The 24,835-nt window shown below is 31.2% G+C and overlaps 2 protein-coding genes across 2 annotated transcripts in view; both read left to right on the forward strand.

Moving 5' to 3' along the window:
• Positions 1–24,835, forward strand: part of LOC127716148 (uncharacterized) — a 551,146-nt gene that overhangs the window by 472,804 nt on the left and 53,507 nt on the right. The gene's annotated exons all lie outside the window — the stretch shown is intronic.
• On the forward strand, positions 92–12,757 carry LOC127716149 (uncharacterized). Its single transcript, XM_052222270.1, has 8 exons — positions 92–218; positions 8,074–8,299; positions 8,634–8,777; positions 9,006–9,193; positions 9,483–9,517; positions 9,817–10,146; positions 10,822–10,875; positions 12,623–12,757. Exons 2-8 carry the CDS (start codon positions 8,093–8,095, stop codon positions 12,748–12,750), a joined length of 1,086 nt encoding a protein of 361 aa, XP_052078230.1. The 5' UTR covers positions 92–218; positions 8,074–8,092; the 3' UTR covers positions 12,751–12,757.

A 24,835-nucleotide genomic window follows, 5' to 3' on the forward strand; every position in this document is an offset into this window, starting at 1 on the left:
CAAGTAAATGAATTTAAAAAAAAACATATGCTTTTCAGAACATGAACACGTATAAACTTATCATTAATAACTAATGCTTTGATGGCCGATTATGTACAACAGTGGATACTTGTTCGATTAGCGTTGTGTCTACAGTGATCACAAAACCTTGGGATCACATGAGTAAGGTTCAATGGCACATTGAATGTGGTCGTCTATTTTTCTTCAGGAGATATTAGGTAAGATGTCTTAATTACTATGAATAAAAATGAACATTTTTTCTAAAAGAATTAGATATATCATTACAGACGATTTTTACATGTAAGGGTAATGAATATTTCCACAAAATCCACAAGCAACAGGATAAATGTTATGAATGTAGGTCATTCGATCACGTACTTCATCTTTTAGTGAATGTTCTTATTTGAGTTCAATATAATAAAGAGACATTTCATTTTGAAATTGATTATAATTTCAATATAGTTACTTTTTATATCTTGATAACAATATGTTTTCGATTTAAATAATTATTCTTATAATATATTTCATCCTTGGATCATAAGAGAAATTCGTTTGTTTACAATCAAAATATCCACGTGACATTTTACGCAAATCGGACTTATAGATATTTTTTTCATCGACTGATATTTGTTATGGAGTTTACTAGTTAAACCAGGAAAATTGCAAGTCATGTGATATGTTTATAATAGATACGACTTTATTTATGTCTGTAGTTACTAGAGCATGACGTCTACTCCAAATTGTTCATTTATGAATGAAAAATACTGACGACATTTATCGTAGATGCTCATGTCTCAAATCGTAAAAAACGGAATTAAGGTTGAAATCAGGTGAAATTAAAAAAATCTAGAATTTAAATTTGATACTTTAAATCGAATAAGGCATTAGTTAAATAACAAAATAAGCTAAACAGATATTGATTGGTTATGGAGCTCCCTTTCGAGATATATTTATTTTTTTTTTAAATGGCGGGAAAAAGCTGACTCAGACTTTTACCTTATAGTTGTATTGGTATTATTTGGGTCTCAAATCGAAAGAAAAGAGATCTAAAATCTACTTAAATTTTGGTAAATGATCTTTTATGAGCCATTGAAGTCTTATTTGAAAAGAAAAATGGGTGCTATGGAGCAAAATATTTTACCCTGTATCGTAGGAAACAAACCAAGGAGTCCGAACATATGACACCAAATTCCTAAACCTGACCTAAGTACACAATTAATAATTGATTCAGTCATATGCGCGTGTTGGTTTATATATATATATATATATATATATAGATTGCCTAACAATGTAATTTTAACACACTATTTAGTATGTAAATATAAGAATGTTTAAAATATTTACAAAATGATGAAAATAAACGCAATATTTCGCTAGACTAACTAGCTTTATCAAGCGTGCATCTATCCAGGTGAAATCGGATGTAGATGATAAGAAACTTTTGCAGCTCAATGTATATGTTGCACTTGAATCTATAATTTTATTTGTGTAATTGAATTAATCTCTGTACTGATTAATCCACACTCCCATAGATTTGTATGTCATGTGCTGCTATTTATAGGCACTTATATATATATATATATATATATATATATATACACAAGCAGTTGAAAGGAAAACTAATCACTCGGTTCAGTAAAAATTAATTATAAAGTATGAAAAGATTCCAATTCTTGATATTCCAGTAAATAGCGTTGTTATTCTGCTGAACTGACGCCAAATGCCTTTTTCTCTAAAGCGCTTCCCATCTCCAGTTTTACCAAGACACCGTGTGCCAAAACCATTCGAAAAAAAAAATAGAATTGTAAATAAAACTTTTGAAACAGGCTATATATGTGTGTCTCAACTCCATACCGACATGTTTTGGCAGTCTTAGATCTTTGAATACAAGAAAATCGTCAGATATGTAAATTTATCAATTGTGTCTTATTCCAGATTATGACATTTTGACCAAATTTGAATTCGCATGGCGGGTGATGCGTGCTCAGCAGGAAAATCTTATGGGTCTCGCTCCTTTTTTAGTTCATTATTGTTTTTGTTTATAATTCTTTATTTTGTATTTCTTCATCTCATACAATAATTATATGCATTTTTTCTATCAAAGAAGAATACAATACATGTTTATTTGTTTTGACCTGCCAGTGTCAGCGCTTATGTTATCCCCCTCCCCATACAAAAAAAAATCATTAACTTATATTCATATATAATTAAATTGATATTAAAAGATTATTATTATTATTGATGCAAAATAGTTATTCTATTCGTACATGTATTCATAAAGAAAATTATATATATAATGACATACATTTGTATTTTGCTGTTATTTTCTCTTCCCGACAATATCTGGAAATCATATAAAAAACAGTATTTTAACTCTTATTATCATAACATAGTAACACACATTTAATTCTTACATACATATATATAATATCTATAGGATGCACACTAACCACTGTCCAATTGTGATGTGCATCCAGTTGTGTTACACATTTATTTTCAGTTAAGTATGAGTTATCTTTCTTGTATCATAAAATTAATTGTTGAAATGGTTCCCATTTTTTTTTCTATTTTTTCACCTATTGCAGGAGAACTGTGAAAGGTGGAAGAAAGTTTTTCAATTATTAATAATTTTTCAATTTCTTTAGTGCAATCTTTACACAAGGTAACAGTGAGCTCAATCTACAAGAATAAATATAGTACTTCATCAGAACAGTGAACAAATTTCCAGAGATATCTATAATATCTGATCCCAAGAGGATGTTTTGTTTTGATATTAGAAGCTCATAATTGCTATCTGAATGTAATGTATCAACTAGTTGAAGCCAAAAATGTAACATTCCCAAAAAATATGTTCTATTGTCTCTTTTGTTTCATTGCAAAAACTGCATAGGTGCGTTTCTTTAAGTTTACACTTGTATAGCAGATCATTTGTGCATAAAAATCTGTGCAGAATTTTGTATTGAAAAATGATCAGTTTATTACTCAAAGAACACTTGAAAGGATGCATATAGAAAAGATCCCAGTGACCTATTTCCATATGCAAAATTTCTTTCCATTTATTTTGTAATTTTATGGGGTTTTCATGATAAGTAGACACAAATAATTTATAAAAATATGGGCATGATTTCTGATTTGTTTTTAAATAGTCTAAATTATCGCAAGTAATGTTGATTTTCTTTTCACAGTTTTTGATGTGGTCCTTCTAACTACTTGGGATCATATGATATATACCATAGAATTGAAGAAAATTTGTATTAATATCGTATGTTTCTTTAAATTGATTAAAAGAGAGAAATTCATTGTTCTCATTCAGTAAATCATTGACAAAAAATATTCCTGCCGCACACCATTTTTCATAGAAAATAGTTTTATCATCAATTTTTAAAAGTGCATTAAACCAAACAGGTTCGCCTATAAAGTCATTTTGGTCATGGGCAGCATTCCTCAGTTTGGCCCAATTAAGAAGGATGTCCTTCCAAAATCTATTAAAATATATTGAAATTTGTTTAATACTATCCTTATTCATCATCCATATTTTATCTGCACCATATTTTCTATATTTATCATTGAAAAGAATTTTCAAAGGAGAAAGATTGAAAGGGTCCAATAATTTATAGATCCATGTCATTTTCAGTGCATAACAGAAGGATTCAATATGAGGCATCTTTAGCCCACCAGTATCATATGATCCAATTAGAACATTTCTTTTGATTTTATCTGGTTTACCATTCCATAGAAACTTTAAAAAAATATTTTCAATTTTCTTAAAATTTTCAAAAGAGGGATTTGGCAATATTGTTAATGACTGAATGAGAATTGGCAATGCTAAAGACTTTATGACTGTAATTTTTCCTAGGTATGAAAGATCTTGGTAAATCCAAGTGTTTAATACTGCATTTATCTTTTCAATTTTCTCTTCAAAATTATAGGCAGTCTTGTCGACAGCAAAAAGATCATAGTTTATACCTAAGAGTTTAAATTTCCCTGTCTGATTCCAGTTTAATCTTTCTCCTTGGTGAAATATTTCTTTTGAATGTGCTTTTGACCCAATCCAAATGGCTTCTGCTTTTTTCTAAGTTTGCTCGTAAACCAGCACACTCAGAGAACTTTTCTAAAATATATAGAGATTGTTCTAACGACTTTTCATCATCATCTAAAGTTAAGGTTGAGTCATCTGCATATTGACTAAGCAAATATTCAGAGTTGTCTATCTTAATACCATTAATATCTGGGTTATTTTTCATTGCTGCACTCATCAGTTCCAAAGCCAGTATAAAAAGGTGAGGGGATAAAGGATCCCCTTGACGAACCCCTCTTTCTATATTAAAGAAGCTAGAGCAATGACCATTATTTATGATACAACTTTCGATATTGAAATATAAAGATTTTACCCAATTACAGAAATCAGGACCAAAACCTAAGAATTCAAGTGCTTTATTTATTAATGACCATTCAAGCGTATCAAATGCTTTTTCAAAATCTAAAAGGAGTAAAAGTCCAGGTATATTTTCTTCTTCAGTTCTTTCTATTAAGTCAAAAATAAGTCTTGTACATTCCCCAATGTATCTACATTTAATAAATCCTAACTGTGTTTCACTAATAATATGTTTGAGCAAGGGTTTAATTCTATTTGCAATAGATGCGGAACATATTTTCATATCAACATTTAAAAGGGTGATAGGAAGCCAGTTTTTTAAATAAAACTTAGATTTCCCTTCTTTTTGGATGCATGTAACAATGCCTTGTCTTTGCGAAATTGATAAAGAGCCTTCTTCAAAGCTATAATTAAAGGAATTAAGTAAATAGAACTTAAGGTCATTCCAGATAAATTTATAAAACTCTGCTGTGTACCCATCTACCCCTGGTGATTTTTTATTTTTCATGTTTTTTAAAGCATTCAGACATTCTTGAGTTGATAATTTTCCCTCAGCTTCTAACATTTGTTCTTCCGATAGACAATTGATAAAAGAGTTATTTTTGTTGAAAAACATATTTTCATGTTCCATTTTACAAAATGCATTTTTAGATGAGTACAAATTTTTATAGAATTTTCTCTGTTCTTCCAATATTTTGAATTGATCAAAGATTTCATCTCCATTTTCGTTGATAACTTTAGGAATAATTTTTACATTATAATGTCTTTTTTCTAAATTACAAAAGTAGTTTGTACATTTTTCTCCTTCTGCTTCCCATTTTGTTTTTGCCCTTGCAATTATACAATTTATTTTTTTTTCTCTTAATGTTTTTAAGCTCTCCTCTATGTTTTGAATTTCAGTTTTTAGTTCCTGATCTGGGTGTAGGTCATATCTATTTTGTAAAATGTTTAATTGTTGTTCAAGTTCAGATTCTTCCCTTTGACTTTTTTTTAAATATGAAGTATAAGAGATAGTTTTCCCTCTTATTGTACATTTTAATAACTCCCAAAATATATGGGGGTCTACAGATAATTCTGTTTCTTCCCCCGTATCTGTATTTGATAGGTTATATTGATTAACAGTGTCTGATATACACTTTTTAATCTCAGCCACATAATAAGTATCATGTAGTAAGCTATTATTGAATTTCCAAGTACCCCTCCCCCTTTCTTGGTTATAAAATTTTAAACTGAGAGAAACAGGAGAATGGTCAGAACGATAGCTAATATCTATATCAGATTTATTTACTAAGGATTCAAAATCAGTGGATATAAAAAAATAGTCTAAACGACTTTGTTTATGTTCCGGGCCTCTCCATGTACATCTTTTCTTGTCTGGGTTATTTGCTTTCCAAACATCCACCAAGTCTAAGGAGTTCTTTATTTCTATAAGTTTAGAGTGCACTTTGACATTATGTTTTGTTTTATAATTAATTGTAACAATTTCATAATTTTGAACTACATTCCAGTCTCCCGCTATAATGATTGAAGAATTTTGAATATTTGAGATTACCTCCTGTACTTCTGAGAAAAAACCTGGATTATCATTATTTGGGCCATATATACCAGCTAAAGTTATTCGATACTCATGAATGGTCATATCCAAAATTAGATAGTTTCCCTCTTTATGTTTGTATTCTTTATGAACAATAACTTTGAATTTATTATTTAGAAGTATAGCAACTCCCCTGCTGTGTCCGGTAAACGAGCTAAAATAGGCTTGGTATCCCCATTCATTTCTCCATTTATTTTCTCTTTCTTTTGTGCAATGTGTATCGCATAAAATAGTTATATCATATTTTTTATTACATCTATCAAAAATATCTCTTCGTTTTACTTCTTCTGACAGTCCCCTGCAATTAAGAGCTCTTATAGTAACTGCCATAGTACAAAAATTTTTAAACTAAGTTGCATATATGCATGTATACATGTATATGTAATCAATTAAATCAATTGCTTAAATAAATAATAATTGTCAATTAAAGATACAAAGGCAAGTTTAATCACTATATCAAATTCATAGACATAATCAAGATGTGAAACATGAAAAAAAATAGTTTTCTTATCCCTATTCCCTGACACTGACAAGTTCAACCCAAACACAACAAATCTAAGGCATACAAAGATGTAATAAGTGAAGAAAAATATTTTTGAAATAAATAAACCCCCTAAATTGACCCCCACAGAGGTGATTCCCTGTGCTGCCATTCAATATAAAGGACAACAAAGTCATACTATGCTCTCCGGTTCTTTTCTTTTTAGCTTGAGAATTATGAAAACTACAGTATATGTAATTTTGTCTCATGTAAGAGAATGAAAAGGGAAAAATGATTAAACAAAATAACAAAACACACCCTGGGCATGGATGTACATGCGTTCCCGGATTACATTTATCCTTCACTGTAAAGAGGTTTTTATTGAAATATTTAATCAAATGAGACTACTGCCGGATTTGTATATAATTCTAATGCACGGTATGCAAAATAGAAATTGTTTACAATAATTTACAAATTTTGTCCAATTGCGGTCAAACAAAGAGTTGTTGTTGGAATGTTGCCAAGTTATTCTTACCTAGCGCCCATATTTATGAGTCTGCATGCCTGTAACTATTGTATTATGTGGTGATATTCACCTTAAACGGTTTGGGGTAAGAAGAAATTTTTAGGTGCATGGAGGTCGCCATCTTTGTTATTGTTTCTTGAACGCGGACTTCAACGAGAGCACTTGTATATTTCAAAGTACAAACAGCACACGTGATTATAACAGCTGATTTTTAAAAACACGGACTTCAACGAGGACACCCAGGCAATACACAATTTAGAAATTTTGTAGAAACACAAGGCCGGACAAATAAAGTTAAAGTAAATTCTTTTGAAATATTTAAGGATTTCAATTTAAGTATAAAGATAATGACAATAAATGTAAATAACACATATTTCAAAACATAGATTTACTGAAAAAACAAACTTTTATTATGCACATTGCAGTTCAGTTGATCCCCTCAGTTTTTGTTTATTTTTATCTTAATTTGTATCTTCAACATGTTCAAACGAATTGATGAGATTTCAACATCGGTGATTTACTATTGCCTCTATCAACACATAATGTCGTGATGAGTATTGGGGAATAACAGAGATAAAAATAAATGCAAATATTTTGTTAAGAAAAAAACAAAATACCAACCAGGTTTGTACTTGTCATGATCAACATAATCCACTGATGAATCGGGAAATGCTTACTTTTCCAGATTAGCAGATTTTATCCCTCGCGGTGTTTTTGTGGCGTTGAGTTGCTCAATCTATAGTTTCTTATATAGGGCTTTCTTAACTCTTTTTGACTTCTTGTGGTTTTTTCTTCTTTGATAAGAGATTTCGATTTCCCCTCTTGGAAGCCTTAAACTTTTATAGAAAATAAAAAAATAAAACAACAGTTTATAAATTTCATGCGTCCGAAGCGATAAGAATCATTTGATCAAAATTTGCCAATTGAACACATCACTTAAATACTTCCTTATCTCTTGTTCCTACAAAAGAAGTACTCAATTTGGTTATGGGGAAAACGGAAAGAAAGAAAACCAAACAAAAGACAAAAAGTAAAACAAAATTATTATCCATTCAAGAAAAAGAATACTACAAACTACTTTGTACTACCAATTTTAGATACACTGGATAAAGTTAGATGGTAAAATTATTTTTACTACCAGTATATATTCTGCATATACTGCATTTGGTAGCTTCAAGGATTTCTACAGAAGTAAACAGTACACTGATCGTTGAGAGTGTAGGTTCATCTGAATGTGTCAATGGCATACAGTACTACGACACTGATCAAGAAAAATGTCGAAGATGTCCACGTTGTAGAAAGGCTACCAATTATTTGCAGTTTGTAAGTTGTATACTCATGTAAAGTTAGTAGTTATAGGGTCAAATGTTTAATACTTGAATGAAATAAGTTAATAATATACAAAGCTGCTACGATTTGCCTTTATGGAAAACTAACGTGCCTTTTTTTTTAATTAAACAGCTTAACAAAGATATGAATAATACAAAGTACCATGTACATACCATTTTGAAATAATATTTCCACTTTTTCCATCATACACATTATAAATCAAAATAAAGTTTCTCTAAATTAAGTAAAAATCTATATCAATATTTAACACAATAAGTTATACAAATTTTAACTCGACCCTTAATCATGCTTTTTTTAACACATTCAGAATATCAGAATCAGTCAAGAACTCGGTGCATTAGACTGTTATCCTTGTTTCTGCAAGCTGGGTGTGAAGTTCAAAAACAAATATTCTGGCAGATGTAGTGAGTGTCCTATCTGTAATACACATGGTCATTTAAATAAAAGCAAGGTTAGTAGCAATAAAATTGACCATTTGTACATGAGTTAAATGTAATATATTTCAAATATGTTTAAAATAAACAGAGAAATTAATTATGAGTACATATTTTGCAGAAACATAAACACAAACAATTATCGAATCAACATTTTATTACATCATATGCAAGTTGATTAACTTTAAACTGACTTTAATGCAAACGGGTACTAAATTCGTGATTACAAAATATTATTATCACAGGAAATACAAACTGATGAATTTCATGGAGCATTTGATTGTTATCCATGTATATGTGATCCTGGATACTTTGCTAGTGCCTTTACACATTACCAGTGTACAGAGTGTCATGATTGTCATGGACAGAATAAACAGTTCAAAACTAACTGTACACAAGACACAGATTCAGAATGTGGTGACTGTCTTGTTGGGTAAGGTTGTTTTCTTAAGTAAAATCCTCTGTCTTTCATTTAACTTCATTATTTAGTTTAAATCAGTATATTCGTATTCATACAGTTTGTACCCTTTCAAAGGCATTTCATAAAATAATTCATTCATTACTGTTTTAACCGATCATTTTGTAGCATTTATCTTTCTATTTAGCATGTAAAAGTATGATTTGATATTTTTGACAACTTTTACAACTTTTGTAGTAACCATCTAATGGTTATACCGTATGTTTCAATTGTATGATGAACGTGATATATTTTTCTACTTCAGGTACAAAAAACCTTGGATGGAAAATGCTGCGTGTGGTAAGACATTTCTTTTGTTGAAAAAACTTTCAAATCATGTTTACACATTTAAGGATATATTTTATTTATATTTCAAGTTGAATGTTTGTTTAAGTAATGGCAGTTATAGTAAATACAGCAAATTGCACTATTTAGTGTATTTAGCAACTAGGTAGATTTCTATTTGACAATTCTTAGAAGTTCATTTGAAGATACCGATCATTCTTAAAATGCTAAATGTCGACACTTTACAATATACCCTTCGTTATATGAAATGCCCAAAATATTTCTGACTAGTTGATGTTTTTTTTAAATTTTAGTGAAATTTGAAACAACGACAGTTACCCAAAAGCTCAGTTCAACTCTAGGAACAACAAAGTTAGCGGCAATCGTTGGTCATGGACAGGTCGAACCATCTCAAATCATACTTGTTGTCATATTGGTCATTGCCATTTTCTCTGCATTATCATGTATTATCTTCATGGGCTACCGTTTCATCGATCATCAATCGTGTTGTAGTAATGTCTTTCATGACGTATCAGCCTTAACCTCTGCTGCTACGATTACCTCTATATCATCTGTGAACAAGAATGATAATCAACCAGGACAACTAAATGATGGTTCTACAATCACTGCTGTGGATGCTTTACGTAAGTTGTTGAATAAAGTCGGCATATAGCATTTTTTGAGTTATGCATTAGAGAAATTTACACGTTCTTTAAATCTTTTCGTTAATTGTTGAAGTAAGTTAACAAATAACAACTTTTGACTAATGCATTAAGGACATTTACATATTCTTTGGAGAATTAGTGACTGTTCAAGGTACGTCAGTTATTTATTCTAACACTTTAGAGGTTCAAAGTGGCATAGAAAAAAAAATCAAAAGTACTTTGTCCAAATCAATATAATCAGAAAAAAACACACACAAGCAACATCACAAAATACATTGTACACCATAATCGACAAAAGACAACATTATTACTAATAAGTCATTTACTGTTTTATAACGTATACATGGTATTTGACATCGACAATCCGAGTTGTCTTTCTTCTTATAATATATGTATTATAATACAATCTAATGCGTAGATTGAGGTAATTACTGCTTGCATTCGTATATAACATAAATGTTAGATATCCAAAGTTCTCTAATAAAACATGATGAACAGGTACTACCAAAAAAAAGGTTGAAATACTTTCATAACTTACCATTGGTTATTTATAATTTGTAGTTCACTACTTTTTCTTAACATTTCTGAATAAAACATTATTACAAATATTATTAAAAAGTAATTATTACTATCGTAATAGTATTTTCAATACAGTTTCAGAAAGTGCAGACATTGAACAAAATGAGGACCCACAACTTGAGTGTGATGGTAAGTGAAAAATATTGACTGAATGTGCTATCATGCAGTATATGGTAAAATGTGCTATAATGCAGAATATGGTCAAATGTGCTATCATGTAATATATGGTAAAATGTGCTATCATGCAATATATGGTAAAATGTGCTCTAATGCAGAATATGGTAAAATGTGCTATCATGTAATATATGGTAAAATGTGCTATCATGCAATATATTGTAAAATGTGCTACAGTTGTATCATGCAGAATATGGTCAGGTGTGCTATCATGCAAAATATGGTCAGATTTGCTATCACGCAGAATATGGTCAAATGTACTATCATGCAATATATAGTAAAATGTGCTATCATGCAATATATGGTAAAATGTGCTATCATGCAATATATTGTAAAATGTGCTACAGTTGTATCATGCAGAATATGGTCAGGTGTGCTATCATGCAAAATATGGTCAGATTTGCTATCACGCAGAATATGGTCAAATGTACTATCATGCAATATATAGTAAAATGTGCTATCATGCAATATATAGTAAAATGTGCTATCATGCAATATATAGTAAAATGTGCTATCATGCAGAAAATGGTGAAATTATGCTAACATGCAGAATATGGTCAAATGTGCTATCATGCAAAATATGGTAAACATGTGCTATCATGCAGAATATGGTAAACTGTGCTATCATGCAGAATATGGTAAACTGTGCTATCATATGCATGCAGAATATGGTCAAATGTGCTATCATGTAATATATGGTAAAATGTGCTATCATGCAATATATGGTAAAATGTGCTCTAATGCAGAATATGGTAAAATGTGCTATCATGTAATATATGGTAAAATGTGCTATCATGCAATATATTGTAAAATGTGCTACAGTTGTATCATGCAGAATATGGTCAGGTGTGCTATCATGCAAAATATGGTCAGATTTGCTATCACGCAGAATATGGTCAAATGTACTATCATGCAATATATAGTAAAATGTGCTATCATGCAGAAAATGGTGAAATTATGCTAACATGCAGGATATGGTCAAATGTGCTATCATGCAAAATATGGTAAACATGTGCTATCATGCAGAATATGGTAAACTGTGCTATCATGCAGAAAATGGTGAAATTATGCTAACATGCAGAATATGGTCAAATGGGCTATCATGCAGAATATGGTCAAATGGGCTATCATGCAGAATATGGTCAAATGTGCTATCGTGCAGAATATGGTCAAATGTGCTATCATGCAATACTCGTTACAGTTATCATCTCTACAAAGGACAACATACACTGTCAATATACTGTTTATAAAAATTATTCGCAACACAAAGGTTTTCCAACCCCCAGGAATAGATTGCCTTAGTCATATATGGCACAATTTGTTTCGAAATTTTCGGTTTATTATGCTTTTCAACTTCGTATTTCATTTGACCTTCCAACTGTTTTGATTTGAGCATCACTGACGAGTCTTATTTAGACAAACGCGAGTCTGTACTTTAGATTAAATCTTTGATGAGTTAATACACTGTTTGCATTATATATTGTTAGACAATGTTTATGTTTATGAGTCTTAGTCAGTTTGGGTATTTTTAAATGTTAAATACAAAACTGCATACTTGAAATTTCTGATAATGAATTATTGATTATTCGATATTATGCTGGTAGCGAATCAGTATTCTAGTATGAGTTGTAAACCATAACTTTATAATTTGTAAGGTTCCCAATTAAGAACCATCATTTAGGAATATCTGTTCTTATTGTAGGTTTGCTGACTGCAGAACAACCACAGAATGTGCAAAGAACCTCAGATGATAAACATGTTTACATTATTTACCAGAAAGGTGATTTTAATGATGTTCACATTAACACACTGCCAAGTTCACCATCTTGATCTTTATTACAAACTAGTTTTTTTTTTTATTAAGTTGGTATTTATGTATCGTTTGGTGTTCAATATATATTAGATCTTATAGATCTTAGAGAAATCTCAGAGATAGATCATAGAGAAATCTCAGAACTCTCTAGAAATCCTAAACTGCAATATTTTATTGTGTATGTTAATATCAAGTTATTTTGCTCAGCATTTCATTAGCTGCGGAACTGTATCTCATAGGTCCTTATGATATTTTTTGACAATTTGCGGACCATAGATGGTAGCAAATTGTTAACAAATACCATAAGGACCTATGAGCTACGGTTCCGCAGCCATCATGTAATATGAATTGATAAAAAGTTATGGTGACTGAAATGGCATAATGATTTTAAATGAACATAATATTATGGATTTAGAAAGATTTTTTTTTTATAAAATTAGGATTACAGAACCAGTAGCCAGTTCTTCAGCCTTTAAACTACGATTACAGTTAACAAATAATGCAACTGTACTCAAGTAAAACTCCTTCAGGCAAAGTTTAGCCAATAATTTTGGCTATTCTGTTTTATTTTATTTGGGCTTGATGCTCACTAACTTTTTTTATGTTTTTGTCCTCCAAAACATTTGTTGGAGTGTACGTGATGTTTTGCTGAACAAAGAACTGATCTGTGTGGTAATGTTTTTGTCCTTTTTTTTGTTTCATTTTGTTGCTTATGAAATAAGTATTTTTGTCATTACATTAATTTATTTTTATTACTAGTATGTTAAACATATGAAAATTAGTTGCTCACTTGTTGATATCTTAATATGTTCCAGTATTAATGATTGAAATGAAAACTCTGCTTCTTCAATGGGTTTTTCTTATCTTTTTGATGCTTAAAGCTATTACCTTTGAATATATTGATAAAAGAGACATTAATATCACTTTCATGACAGCTCAAACCTCTGTATTCATCATTTGTTGTTTTTGATCCTGATCATTACAATGCTACGTATATATAATGTAGGACGTTCAAAAACTATTTTCCTGTTATAAAACAAATTGTTTCGACGGGAAAATGTATGAAGATTTTAATAATTTACAATAATATGGACAAGGAAATTTGCTTTATCACTTGAAAAAGAAGGAATATTGGATAGTTGCATATAGAAATGAAAATAGCAACATGCCTCCTATGGTCCTATGAAAGAGTTATTGTTGTTGCACGAAACTCTAACGTACAATAGGCATAGCACTTCCCTCACAAGAGACATCGGAATATACTTCCCATTCAGACTGGACGTGGCTGCGTATTTATACTTCTTGCACAGCCATACGGGAGACACTTGCGGGGTTGTACCACTTTTGTAAAACATGAATTAAATATCTTTATCCTGGGATACTTTTAGGGATCATACAGCGAAGAAGTTGTCAAAATATGAAGACCAATTTGAATTTCTAGACTTAGAAATTCATCTCTACTTTCCTTACTTACAGTATCTGAACATTTTAAAAGTGAAAAAATAGCTTTTTTCGACTTTAACATTTTCCTTTAAATACTTAGAAAAAAAGAGATTGCGAAAGTAGCAAGATCGTTAATTAATCATAACTAAACAATAGTCCAGTATTTTACGAAATTAACATATTTTCACATGTTAAAGTCTCTTTCAGGAAAAACGTTACAGGCATCTGATGCACTGTACCTACCTTTCATTTCTATTTCTGTGTCCATAATTTGATTTTGAATTATTCAAAATACACACAAGTTGATGTTAAACCTAATAGAAAAAAACAAGGCTCAATCACACACTTGAATACGTATCTACATTGTATCAATTGATTTTTATACCAGGATCTCAAGCATACGAGCAAGAAAATACTTGCAAACTAATGATTATCGCAGTTTCAATAGTATATAATATATAGATATAAGAAGATGTGGTATGAGTGCCAATGAGACAACTCTCCATCCAAGTCAAAATTTATAAAAGTAAACCATTATAGGTCAAAGTACGGTCTTCAACACGGAGCCTTGGCTCACACCGAACAGCAAGCTATAAAGGGTCCCAAAATTACTAGTGTAAAACCATTCAAACGGGAAAACCAACGGTTTAATATATAAAAAACGAGAAACGAGAAGCACTTATGAACTACATCAACAAACGACAACTACTGAACATCAGATTACATTATCCATTCGTGTAACCACTTGTTTGGTAACATTTTGTTCCCTTTACCTTCTTAGTTGTTCATTATGTAGTATTTTTTAAATGTGGTCTTTTGAATAAGACAGTTAAAATGTATGAATTTAAAAGAAAGGGTTCTACAATACGACCATGCAGTGATGAAATCCTTATAAAGGTGTACTTATTTTTCATGCCTGTGTATTTATAACTTATAGTTGACTACACGTATTTACACTGTATATCAAAATAATGAACACTTTTATTATGTTTTTAATTCAAACGGTTATAAGGATAATGTTTAACCATGGACAACTGGACAACTTGCTAGGAAGGACATATATCTTGACCATTTTTCTATTAGTTTTAGGTGTAATACCACCAAATCATAGTACGTCACATCCGGTTGCATACGAAAATAGGTCGAAAAAAAATATTCCCTTGAATTTGACAGTTGTAGGTAATTGATCCTACATTTCATTGCAGTAAAACATTTCTGGGTCATAAACATATATCTTGGGTATTTCAAAGCACCATTATTTTTTTATTTGGGGTTTCTATAGAATATTTTGGAAACTTGAGGTTACATGGTTACTAAAGCTTGTATACAGGTTAAAAAAGGGGGAAAATTTGATTGGTTAACTTCCAGTGATGGTTATTTTCTTATATGCAATGAAATGTTATGTGAAATTTTTTCTATAGTACTGGACAGGATCAAACTTTACTCATGCCAAGTATTTCTTTATGTGAAACAAAGATAAATTCTGCACAATTTTTTGAAAAGTGCAAATTTAACAAAGACTAATTGGGGAAAATCAATGGTGGTATTACACCTAATATAGGAAGCTGTACATGCACCTTTGACCTTGTGAGTACTCTCATGTGTTAAAATTTCTTGCTATTTAAGTGAAATATTACTAATAATGAAATATTCTGAGTGGATTGAGTCTCCAAAACACATTTTATGAGAAAATTTCCTTGAAATAGGACTTTACCATGAATATTAGTTGACAGAATAAGCCATACTTAGAGTTTTGGGGAGCTTTTTCTCCTTTTTTCTTATATTCTGCTATACTAGAAATTTTTTCCTAAGAAATACTTTAATAAATATATAGTTTTAAGTAAATGAAATTATTTTTAAAGCAGTAACAACAAATTTTTCACCAAAAGAGAAGCTTTTTATGTCCCTCTCTGGAACGCGGCGTAAATTTAAGTTTTACGTAAGGACTTATTGAAACCTCCTTGGAGACAGTAAACCTTTTTTACGGATAGTTCATTCAGCTTGAATACTTCAATTTATCATTTATTATAACATTTCTATCATAAATGAGTGAAAGTTACCCCAAAATTTTTATTTATTGGCCTATAAAGTAGAAATTTTGAGGAAATGAGAGGTATAAATGGACCAAAAGAGACCTTATAAGGAAGACAAAGAGGTCCATTGGTAGTATTTATCATCCTAAAGTCATCTTTTGTATCATATTCAACTGTTTGTAGGCAGATGAGATAAATATTTGATCATTTATTGGTCCACACTATATTCTATCATGATGCGGCTTGGTTTGGATTTTTCGAAGAAATTTAGCTCGAATCGCTGCAGATGTCGTCTTACATTATACTAGATTTTTCTCAAACTATTGAACTGATTATGACAAAACTTGACAGGAATGCTTGAAATAACCAGTATAACAAAGGAAAAAAGTCACATTCAGTTTATTTAACAAAAAAGTCTTCTTTAGGTGTAATACCACCAAATCATAGTACGTCACATCCGGTTGCATACGAAAATAGGTCGAAAAAAAATATTCCCTTGAATTTGACAGTTTTAGGTAATTGATCCTACATTTCATTGCAGTAAAACATTTCTGGGTCATAAACATATATCTTGGGTATTTCAAAGCACCATTATTTTTTTATTTGGGGTTTCTATAGAATATTTTGGAAACTTGAGGTTACATGGTTACTAAAGCTTGTATACAGGTTAAAAAAGGGGGAAAATTTGATTGGTTAACTTCCAGTGATGGTTATTTTCTTATATGCAATGAAATGTTATGTGAAATTTTTTCTATAGTACTGGACAGGATCAAACTTTACTCATGCCAAGTATTTCTTTATTTGAAACAAAGATAAATTCTGCACAATTTTTTGAAAAGTGCAAATTTAACAAAGACTAATAGGGGAAAATCAATGGTGGTATTACACCTTTAACAAATCCTTTCCAAAACTTCTTTTCTTTAGAGCAAGGTAATAAAGATTTGATATGGTTTTTTTTCTGAAGCTTAAAATTTAGTACCTGTTTGTTATACAGCCACATAAAATATTTGTGATATAGTAAAAATTTTACTGTGATATTTTAGTAAAATGCCAGAACTTTTATTCTATAGGAAATATTAAGTACTTATTATAAATCTAAATAATTTATCGTTCTTAGTTTTTATTTACTGAACTTACTGTATAAACATTTGGAATGAGTGGACGGATGGGTGTTCCTCTTGAACATGTTGAATGATGAAACTGTGTTTTTATGTGAGATAAGTATAGACTTTCATATAAGCATAAATCAATTGAATTGTTGATATAAAAATGTAAATGTCTGCTCTTGTTTTGCTTTGTTTGATATTCATATAATAAGTTATTTAAATATACTATATAGGTATACAAGCACAAGAAAATAAGTTGCATATATCATTTAGAAATACAATTCTTTTTTGAGAAATGATCATATGTCTATTAATTCACAAATATCTCACTTCAAACTGTAAAAATTAAAGAAAACTATTAAATGGTGGGATATAAATCATGAGGCCAACAAAAACAAGCAGTGTCATAGCCCAACAGCTGGTGGCCTATTCAATTTGTGAAAAAAATATTCACGTCAGGGTTTTAAAAGGTGATGCAAATGGCAGACATACATTTTCATTTCTGAAAACACATATATCCTATTTACTTTATGAAATGTTTTCTTACATACACAGTTTTTAATTTATGTATTCAACATATTTCAACTGCCCAAATCATTCAAAGGGAAATAACTGTGATGATTTTAATTTTACAATTGATATGTCGACTTTAAGACTGGTATCAAATAAAAATTTAGTTTAGATTTTTTTTTTAGATATAATTCGAACACTTTGGAATGTGGTATTTGTATGGCCGTATAATTAGATATTAATTTTGAAATATTGCTTGTTGACACACTTTTTTAAAAATATTTTAGATAGATGGCTTTATCTGTGATATTGATTCTTTTTGTGCCATACAGAGACCATTATTTCTTAATGTCTTAATTTGTTTTAGTTATATGAAATAGAGTGCTTGTTTAATTATATATGTTATCATAATGAAGATATGTTATGAAGACATAATCATTTTGTTTACTTGTTTTATTTTTATAATTTTACACATAAGGAAAACATAACCTTTTCAATTAAAATTAATATATTTTATTTTGTCTGAGTCGTTAATCAAATATTTTAGTATAGGAATTGAGTGAAAAAATAGAACGTTATTCTTGGTGTTAATCAAAACTTATGTTTGAAACGATATTTACATTCCAACGTGAATACAATAAGTGTTAAGTTAACATACTGTCATTGTGATATAAAGCAACAAGTATGAAATGTGATGAAATGACGAAGTATTAATAAGTCCTGATGTTGTCGAGGCCCTGAATTATATATACATGCATGTTCATCTTTTAGAATAGGAATTAAACAAGATTTTGGACAAAGGCCTATGAAACAGCAACCAACAACACAAGTAAATCTTAAGCATACATCTAGTCATATTATTTTCAACATAGACTAGCTGTCACTTGCAAGTTCTACATTGGTCCAAATTTAGACAGAGGTGTGAATAATTCTAACAGCAGCATCCAAAGATCTTACAATACAAAATCGTCCATGGACAGAAATTACTATTACCGGTTCTTTACTTGAGACAAAGTATGTACATGTTATAAATCTGTTTAGGGCGGGTTTCGCGAGTATGGACAGGAACGAACATTTTGCAATGTTTCAAGAAAATACCCACTGTTTGTGAAAACTGAAATACCACTGACAGTATAAAAAAGAATAAACAATCTTTTACATTCAGTGGGGAAGTATATTACACCAAGACAGTCTTATACATGTAGTATCATGTCTGTTTGATAATTTTATTTATAGAATTTATGTTTGGTATTAGCAACGTTGTCATCGTTGTTGATTAGTTCTATATGGAAGTTGTTTTAAGTTTGAATATTGTGATTGTACTTTGATTATCAACGCCTTGCAAGGTACCTGTAACCTACTCATTGGCCTATATTGATGAAAGGGGAGCAATCATTATAAAACATAAAACGTATAATATATATTTAAAACAATACAACTTTATAGTGAGTTACATGTAACAGTCATTTGCAGACATACAGCAAGAAAAAGAAGCAATATTATTCATAATAAAAACACACTAGACCAAGACCGCACAAATTGAAATTGATATACACTGCAACGGAAGAACTGACATATTTAACGATTATCAGCCCAGTAGTCAGTACTTCGGTACTGACATGATTTATAACAAACCTTTCTAAAATTGTCCGTTAATAAATTTTGAAATTACTAGAAACTAAGGTTTCAACTCCCTCAGGCAAAGTTGACCTTAGATGGATTTGGCTACTTTTTTTATGTCCTTTTTGATAATATAGCTCTTCAACTGTTTCGGTTCTTATACATCTTTGGCTTTCAAATATTCCGCTTTGAGCGTTCCTGATGAAGGTAAATCCAGAAAACGCTTCGGATGCATGAAATTTATAACGTGTTGTTTTAATTTTTATTACAGCCATTTGACTAGCACATATTGGTCTGACATTGGCACCGAATACCCCATGATCATTCATTACACAATACGATTTGGCTAGGAGGGGCATAAATGGTTTAATAAACACTAAACAAACAACGAAAAAAGACGAGTATGTTGTCATTTTGTCTTTCTATACAGTACATCAGGTTAAAGAAGTTTTATGTAATACCACTTTTACTGTACTAGATGTTATGTTTTACTATAAGTGTCTCTTCAGTGATAGCCAAAATATCTGAAAGTCCAAACCCTAATACAAACGTTGAAGACCTATTAACCCATTAAGGTCATCCGATACAGTTTCACGTTATATTGCCATTTTTATAATTTTGAAATATGTTGTAGGCCTGGGCGAGTTATAAAGGAAATCACCAAATAAAACATAGGTCAGCGTGCTTGTTTTCGAGAAAATTGAGGCTGAAAATAGGGGTATTTTGCACTTTTGTAAAATTATTAAACAAAGTTATAAAAATTTTGGAGTAGATATTCTTCGTCATAAATTGATAAGATTGGATTCAATCTGATGCTGTGATTAGTGAAAATAAGGGAAAAATAAATCCCTACAAGAAGACTAGTTAGTTATTCAAGCCATGCTTACACATATACCTAACAATAAAATTATTTTCATTTACCTGTGTTTAAAGTAATTGCAAATGGCTGATATTTTTGTTCAAGCTTATTGTTTTTCTTAAATTGTTTAACATCTCACAGCAGTATAACATGTTACTTTAACTATTCTTCCCTTAGTTTATTTATTTTGTATTTGCATTGTATCATAGATCAAATTTATTTGTTTAGTGTATGTTAACTGGTGTTAATATGTCTTTTGATTGAGTTAAGCCATTTCAATTGATATTTTATAGTGTGTCTTGCTATGTTGTGATGTTACACTATTGTTTCAGATAAGGGTGAAGGTTTGGTACCATTAAAATGTTTAAACCCGCTGCAATTGTTTGCACCTGTCCTAAGTCAGGAATCTGATGTTCAGTAGTTGTCTTTTGTTGATGTGGTTCATAAGTGTTTCTCGTTTCTCGTTTTTTATATAGATTAGACCGTTGGTTTTTCCGTTCGAATGGTTTTACACTAGTAATTTTTGGGGACCTTTATAGCTTGCTATTCGGTGTGAGCCAAGGCTCCGTGTTGAAGACCGTACTTTGACCTATAATGGTTTACTTTTATAAATTTTGACTTGGATGGAGAGTTGTCTCATTGGCACTCATACCACATCTTCTTATATCTATTAAAATTACGGATAAGATGCTCAAAGTAGGATATATTTTTACCTTAAAATGTGGAAATCGAGAGGTTCTTATATTGTCATTTTCCTCATTTTTCTACATTAACTGCCTTTTGTCATGCTTACTCAAAATAGCAAATAAAAAATTGATGTCACCGTGTTGGATTCGAAGATAAATCGCGATTTATCCTAAAAATTGCGTCCCCCCTTGGTAACCTCAACGTTAGCGCGAAATTGCACGACGTCGCTGGCAGACAATTTCGACGTCTCCCGCAAATTATCTCTTCAAGTTATCGGCGACATTTTTCAGAAGTATAAATATTGCTTATAAAGAGCTACCTATAAATTGTTAATAATTTTTTCGGAAATAAAATCATGTGTATCATAAATACCTCTCGCTGTTTGTGATCCAAGTGAGAAACATCTCAAGCATAGTTATTGCGAACTGTTGATAAAGACTCCGGCGGTAATTTAGAACTTGACATGCAGGTACCGTACACAATCGTGTATTGTTTTAGACCATATGTTGACCTATATTTGTTTTTTTTTGTTTTGGTTGGTGGGCTGCTGTTTCATTTACATGCCCCTTAAATCCTTTTATTCACATTTTAATCTCTTTTAAGAATTTCACATTTATTCATAAAATCAAACTGTTATTCGGGTCAATTTTTACTGTTGAAGAAAACTTGGATGCTCCTACTGTTTTAGCCAGTTTTTAAAGTTCACTTGTATATACTTATTTCCATTGGATCACAGCACGAAGGTTACTTACATGAGGTCTTTTCCTGCAAACGGAACTTGTCAGAAAACAAAAAAAAATCTTATATAGCAGAATCTATAATTTGTTAAAGGAGGCTTTTACCAGACAGACTATACAATAATTTTGAAATTTTTCATAATTTTAGATTTGACAAAAACGATTGAATTAATATCTGGAAGACTGGACATGTTACCTATACATCCTCCATAACTTTGGTTTTGGTTTTGTTCCTTTTTTATTCCTCTCCCAAATTTCAACATATACCGTCCCAAATTACGATTTTAAAGCAAGTCACTTCTTAAAGTACATGTATTTATAATCTTGTTAGTAAACGTACAGAAATAACACATAATGTTGACAAAAGTATTGCAATAGGGAATTTTTTATCAACTTTTCAGTAAGGGTAGGGTAGGGTGTCCGACCCAATCTTTGGACCTATTTAAAAAAAAATAAGCCGAACAACATCCTGGATTTTTTCTCAATTAGACCTCAGCTAACCAGCTTTCCTTTGCACCTTCATGTAGTGCGGACAAAAGTATTGCCGTAGGGAATGTTTTATTAACTTTCCGTAAGGGTGGGATAGGATGTCCGACCCCCAACTTTGAACCTATTTAAAAAAAACCTAAGCCGAACAACACCCTGGATTTTTTCTCAAGTAGACCTCAGCTACCCAGCTTTCGTTTGCATCTAACGGAGACAGAAGTATTGCCGTAGGAAATTTGTTTCTCGATTAGACCACAGCTAACCAGCTTCCCTTTGCACCTACATGTAGTGCGGACAAAAGTATTGCCGTAGGGAATTTTTTATTAACTTTTCGGTAAGGGTGGGGTAGGGTGTCCGACCCCAACTTTGGACCTATTTAAAAGAAAAAAAAACTAAGCCGAACGACACCCTGGATTTTTTCTCAAGTATACCTCAGCTACCCAGCTTTCTTTTGCACCTAGTACAGACAAAAGTATTGCCGTAGGGAATTTTTTATTAACTTTTCGGTAAGGGTGGGGTAGGGTGTCCGACCCCAACTTTGGACCTATTTAAAAGAAAAAAAACTAAGCCGAACGACACCCTGGATTTTTTCTCAAGTATACCTCAGCTACCCAGCTTTCTTTTGCACCTAGTACAGACAAAAGTATTGCCGTAGGGAATTTTTTATTAACTTTTCGGTAAGGGTGGGGTAGACTCAAACAAGCATTATAAGACTGAAATGTTTTAATTTATATATAACGCTTTTTTATTTTAACAGTCGAAAGCGTCTAGTGCATAAGTACTATGAGCCGTTTTAGAGGCAATAATTACTTTTACCTCTGGTACAATGACCAACGTGGAAAATCTTTTTGTTTGGCCTGTCGATAATAGTTAAATTGGACTATGTGACATACCAGGTTCCCCTATTTATCATATGCTGACACATTTGTAAATGTCTTGGGCATAAATGCTGTGTTCCATTTTAAAGGCAATATCTTCTACCTCCGGTACCTATGCCAACAAAGAAAATCTCTTAGTTTGGCCAGCCGACAATAGTTAAGACTATGTGACATGCCAAGTACCCCGAACCATATGCTGACAAACGGATGCGGATAAGGGCATAAGTGTTGTAAACCATCTAAGAGGCAATATCTCCTTCTACCTAAGGTAGTATTGGATTTTAGGGAATAAAGTATTGTATGTTAACATGGCCAAAATGGAGAATCTGTTAGTTTGGACAGCCAGCTAAACTGAAGTTGCACTATGTTGATACAGATGGACGACTTTACACTATAATCTATGACAAACGGGACGATTTCAACTTCCCAATTATCAATTTCCCATTTATCAGCAGTAACATACCCTCTTCCCCATCGAATGGTGTTTACATATCTCAGTTGATACGTTATGCTCGTGCATGTTCACACCATACGGACTTCATATAAAGCAGTGTGCTCCTTACGCAGAAACTGCCCCAGCCGAGTAATGAGGAGGAAAGATTAAAAATGACACTCCGTAAGTTGTATGGACACCATCACGAATTGGTTGATCTATACAATGTGTCTGTGTCTGAACTATCTAACGACATTTTTACCACGTCTTAGATTGTGGTTTACCATCTACGTCGTCTGGTCTGATAAGTACCGAACTTGACCAATTCCAGAATATGACTGGTTTGCCGAGTGTGAATTCGCATTGCTATTAGACGTGTCTCGGTATTTATATATCCAACATTCATGTATTTAATTAGGATGTTTCTTTTGTAAGTCTGGTTCGATATTGTGTTATATCTTATCGTTTGTGGTTTGAATTCTATTTTTATTTTCTATATGTATGTGTGTGTAAAAGTTAAGATAATTAGTTAGCTAGTTCATTTATATGATTTTTAGTTTAAAACAACTATATTCACAGGATTTATATGTTTTTACACAGTTTTTATTTAGGAAGCAATATACAGTTTGGAAAAAAATAAATTACTCTCATAATTTTTACCATCCCCTTTTCTTTGCTTTCTTACAAATAAAGCTACTGTGTCATATATGTGCATATGTATGTAATCAGTATCTTTTATAGATTTGATATCCAGTAGTTGAAATGGTTAAAGATAATTTCTCTTTGGTGTATCCATGGCAACAACCTGCATGTATCTGCTATAGAATATTGCAAAAAGGGGAGTAAAGATTCACATATTTCCCCAAACTTTTGACAAAAGTAGATTTTATTTCCAATAGTTAGAATGGTGAAATATAATCTCTTTTTGGTGTAACCATGGCAACAATCTGCATTTATTTGATACAAAATATTGCAAAAAGGGGGGTGAAAATGATCACAAAAGTCTCCGTAATTTGTTCCAAAGGAAAATTTCAATCCATTAGAGTGATACCTTTTCTGAAACCATAAACATTTATCAACCAAGAGGTAAAAAAAAAAAAACCGATCATATGCATTTCAGCTCATTTTTTTCTTAAAATTGAATTGAAAAGTTCGAGGGTCAAATCTTTGTTGAAAAACACTGCAATTCTTTCTGGACCTATGGGCGGTACGGATGTGAAAATACGGACTGTCAAACACAAAAAATGGCCTATAAAACATGCAAAAAACAATCTTGATATTCATATAGACCCGCTTGGAAGGCTATATTA

The sequence above is a fragment of the Mytilus californianus genome, unplaced genomic scaffold, assembly GCF_021869535.1.
Source record: "Mytilus californianus isolate M0D057914Y unplaced genomic scaffold, xbMytCali1.0.p SCAF_9, whole genome shotgun sequence".
In the NCBI taxonomy this organism is placed as follows: domain Eukaryota; kingdom Metazoa; phylum Mollusca; class Bivalvia; order Mytilida; family Mytilidae; genus Mytilus; species Mytilus californianus.

Excerpts from the sequence above, each read along its gene's own strand:
- LOC127716149 (XM_052222270.1), top strand. The coding sequence starts at position 8,093 with ATGGTAAAATTATTTTTACTACCAGTATATATTCTGCATATACTGCAT. Across the intron at positions 8,300-8,633 it reads CTACCAATTATTTGCAGTTT|AATATCAGAATCAGTCAAGA; the intron begins GTAAGTTGTATA and ends TAACACATTCAG. Across the intron at positions 8,778-9,005 it reads GTCATTTAAATAAAAGCAAG|GAAATACAAACTGATGAATT; the intron begins GTTAGTAGCAAT and ends TTATTATCACAG.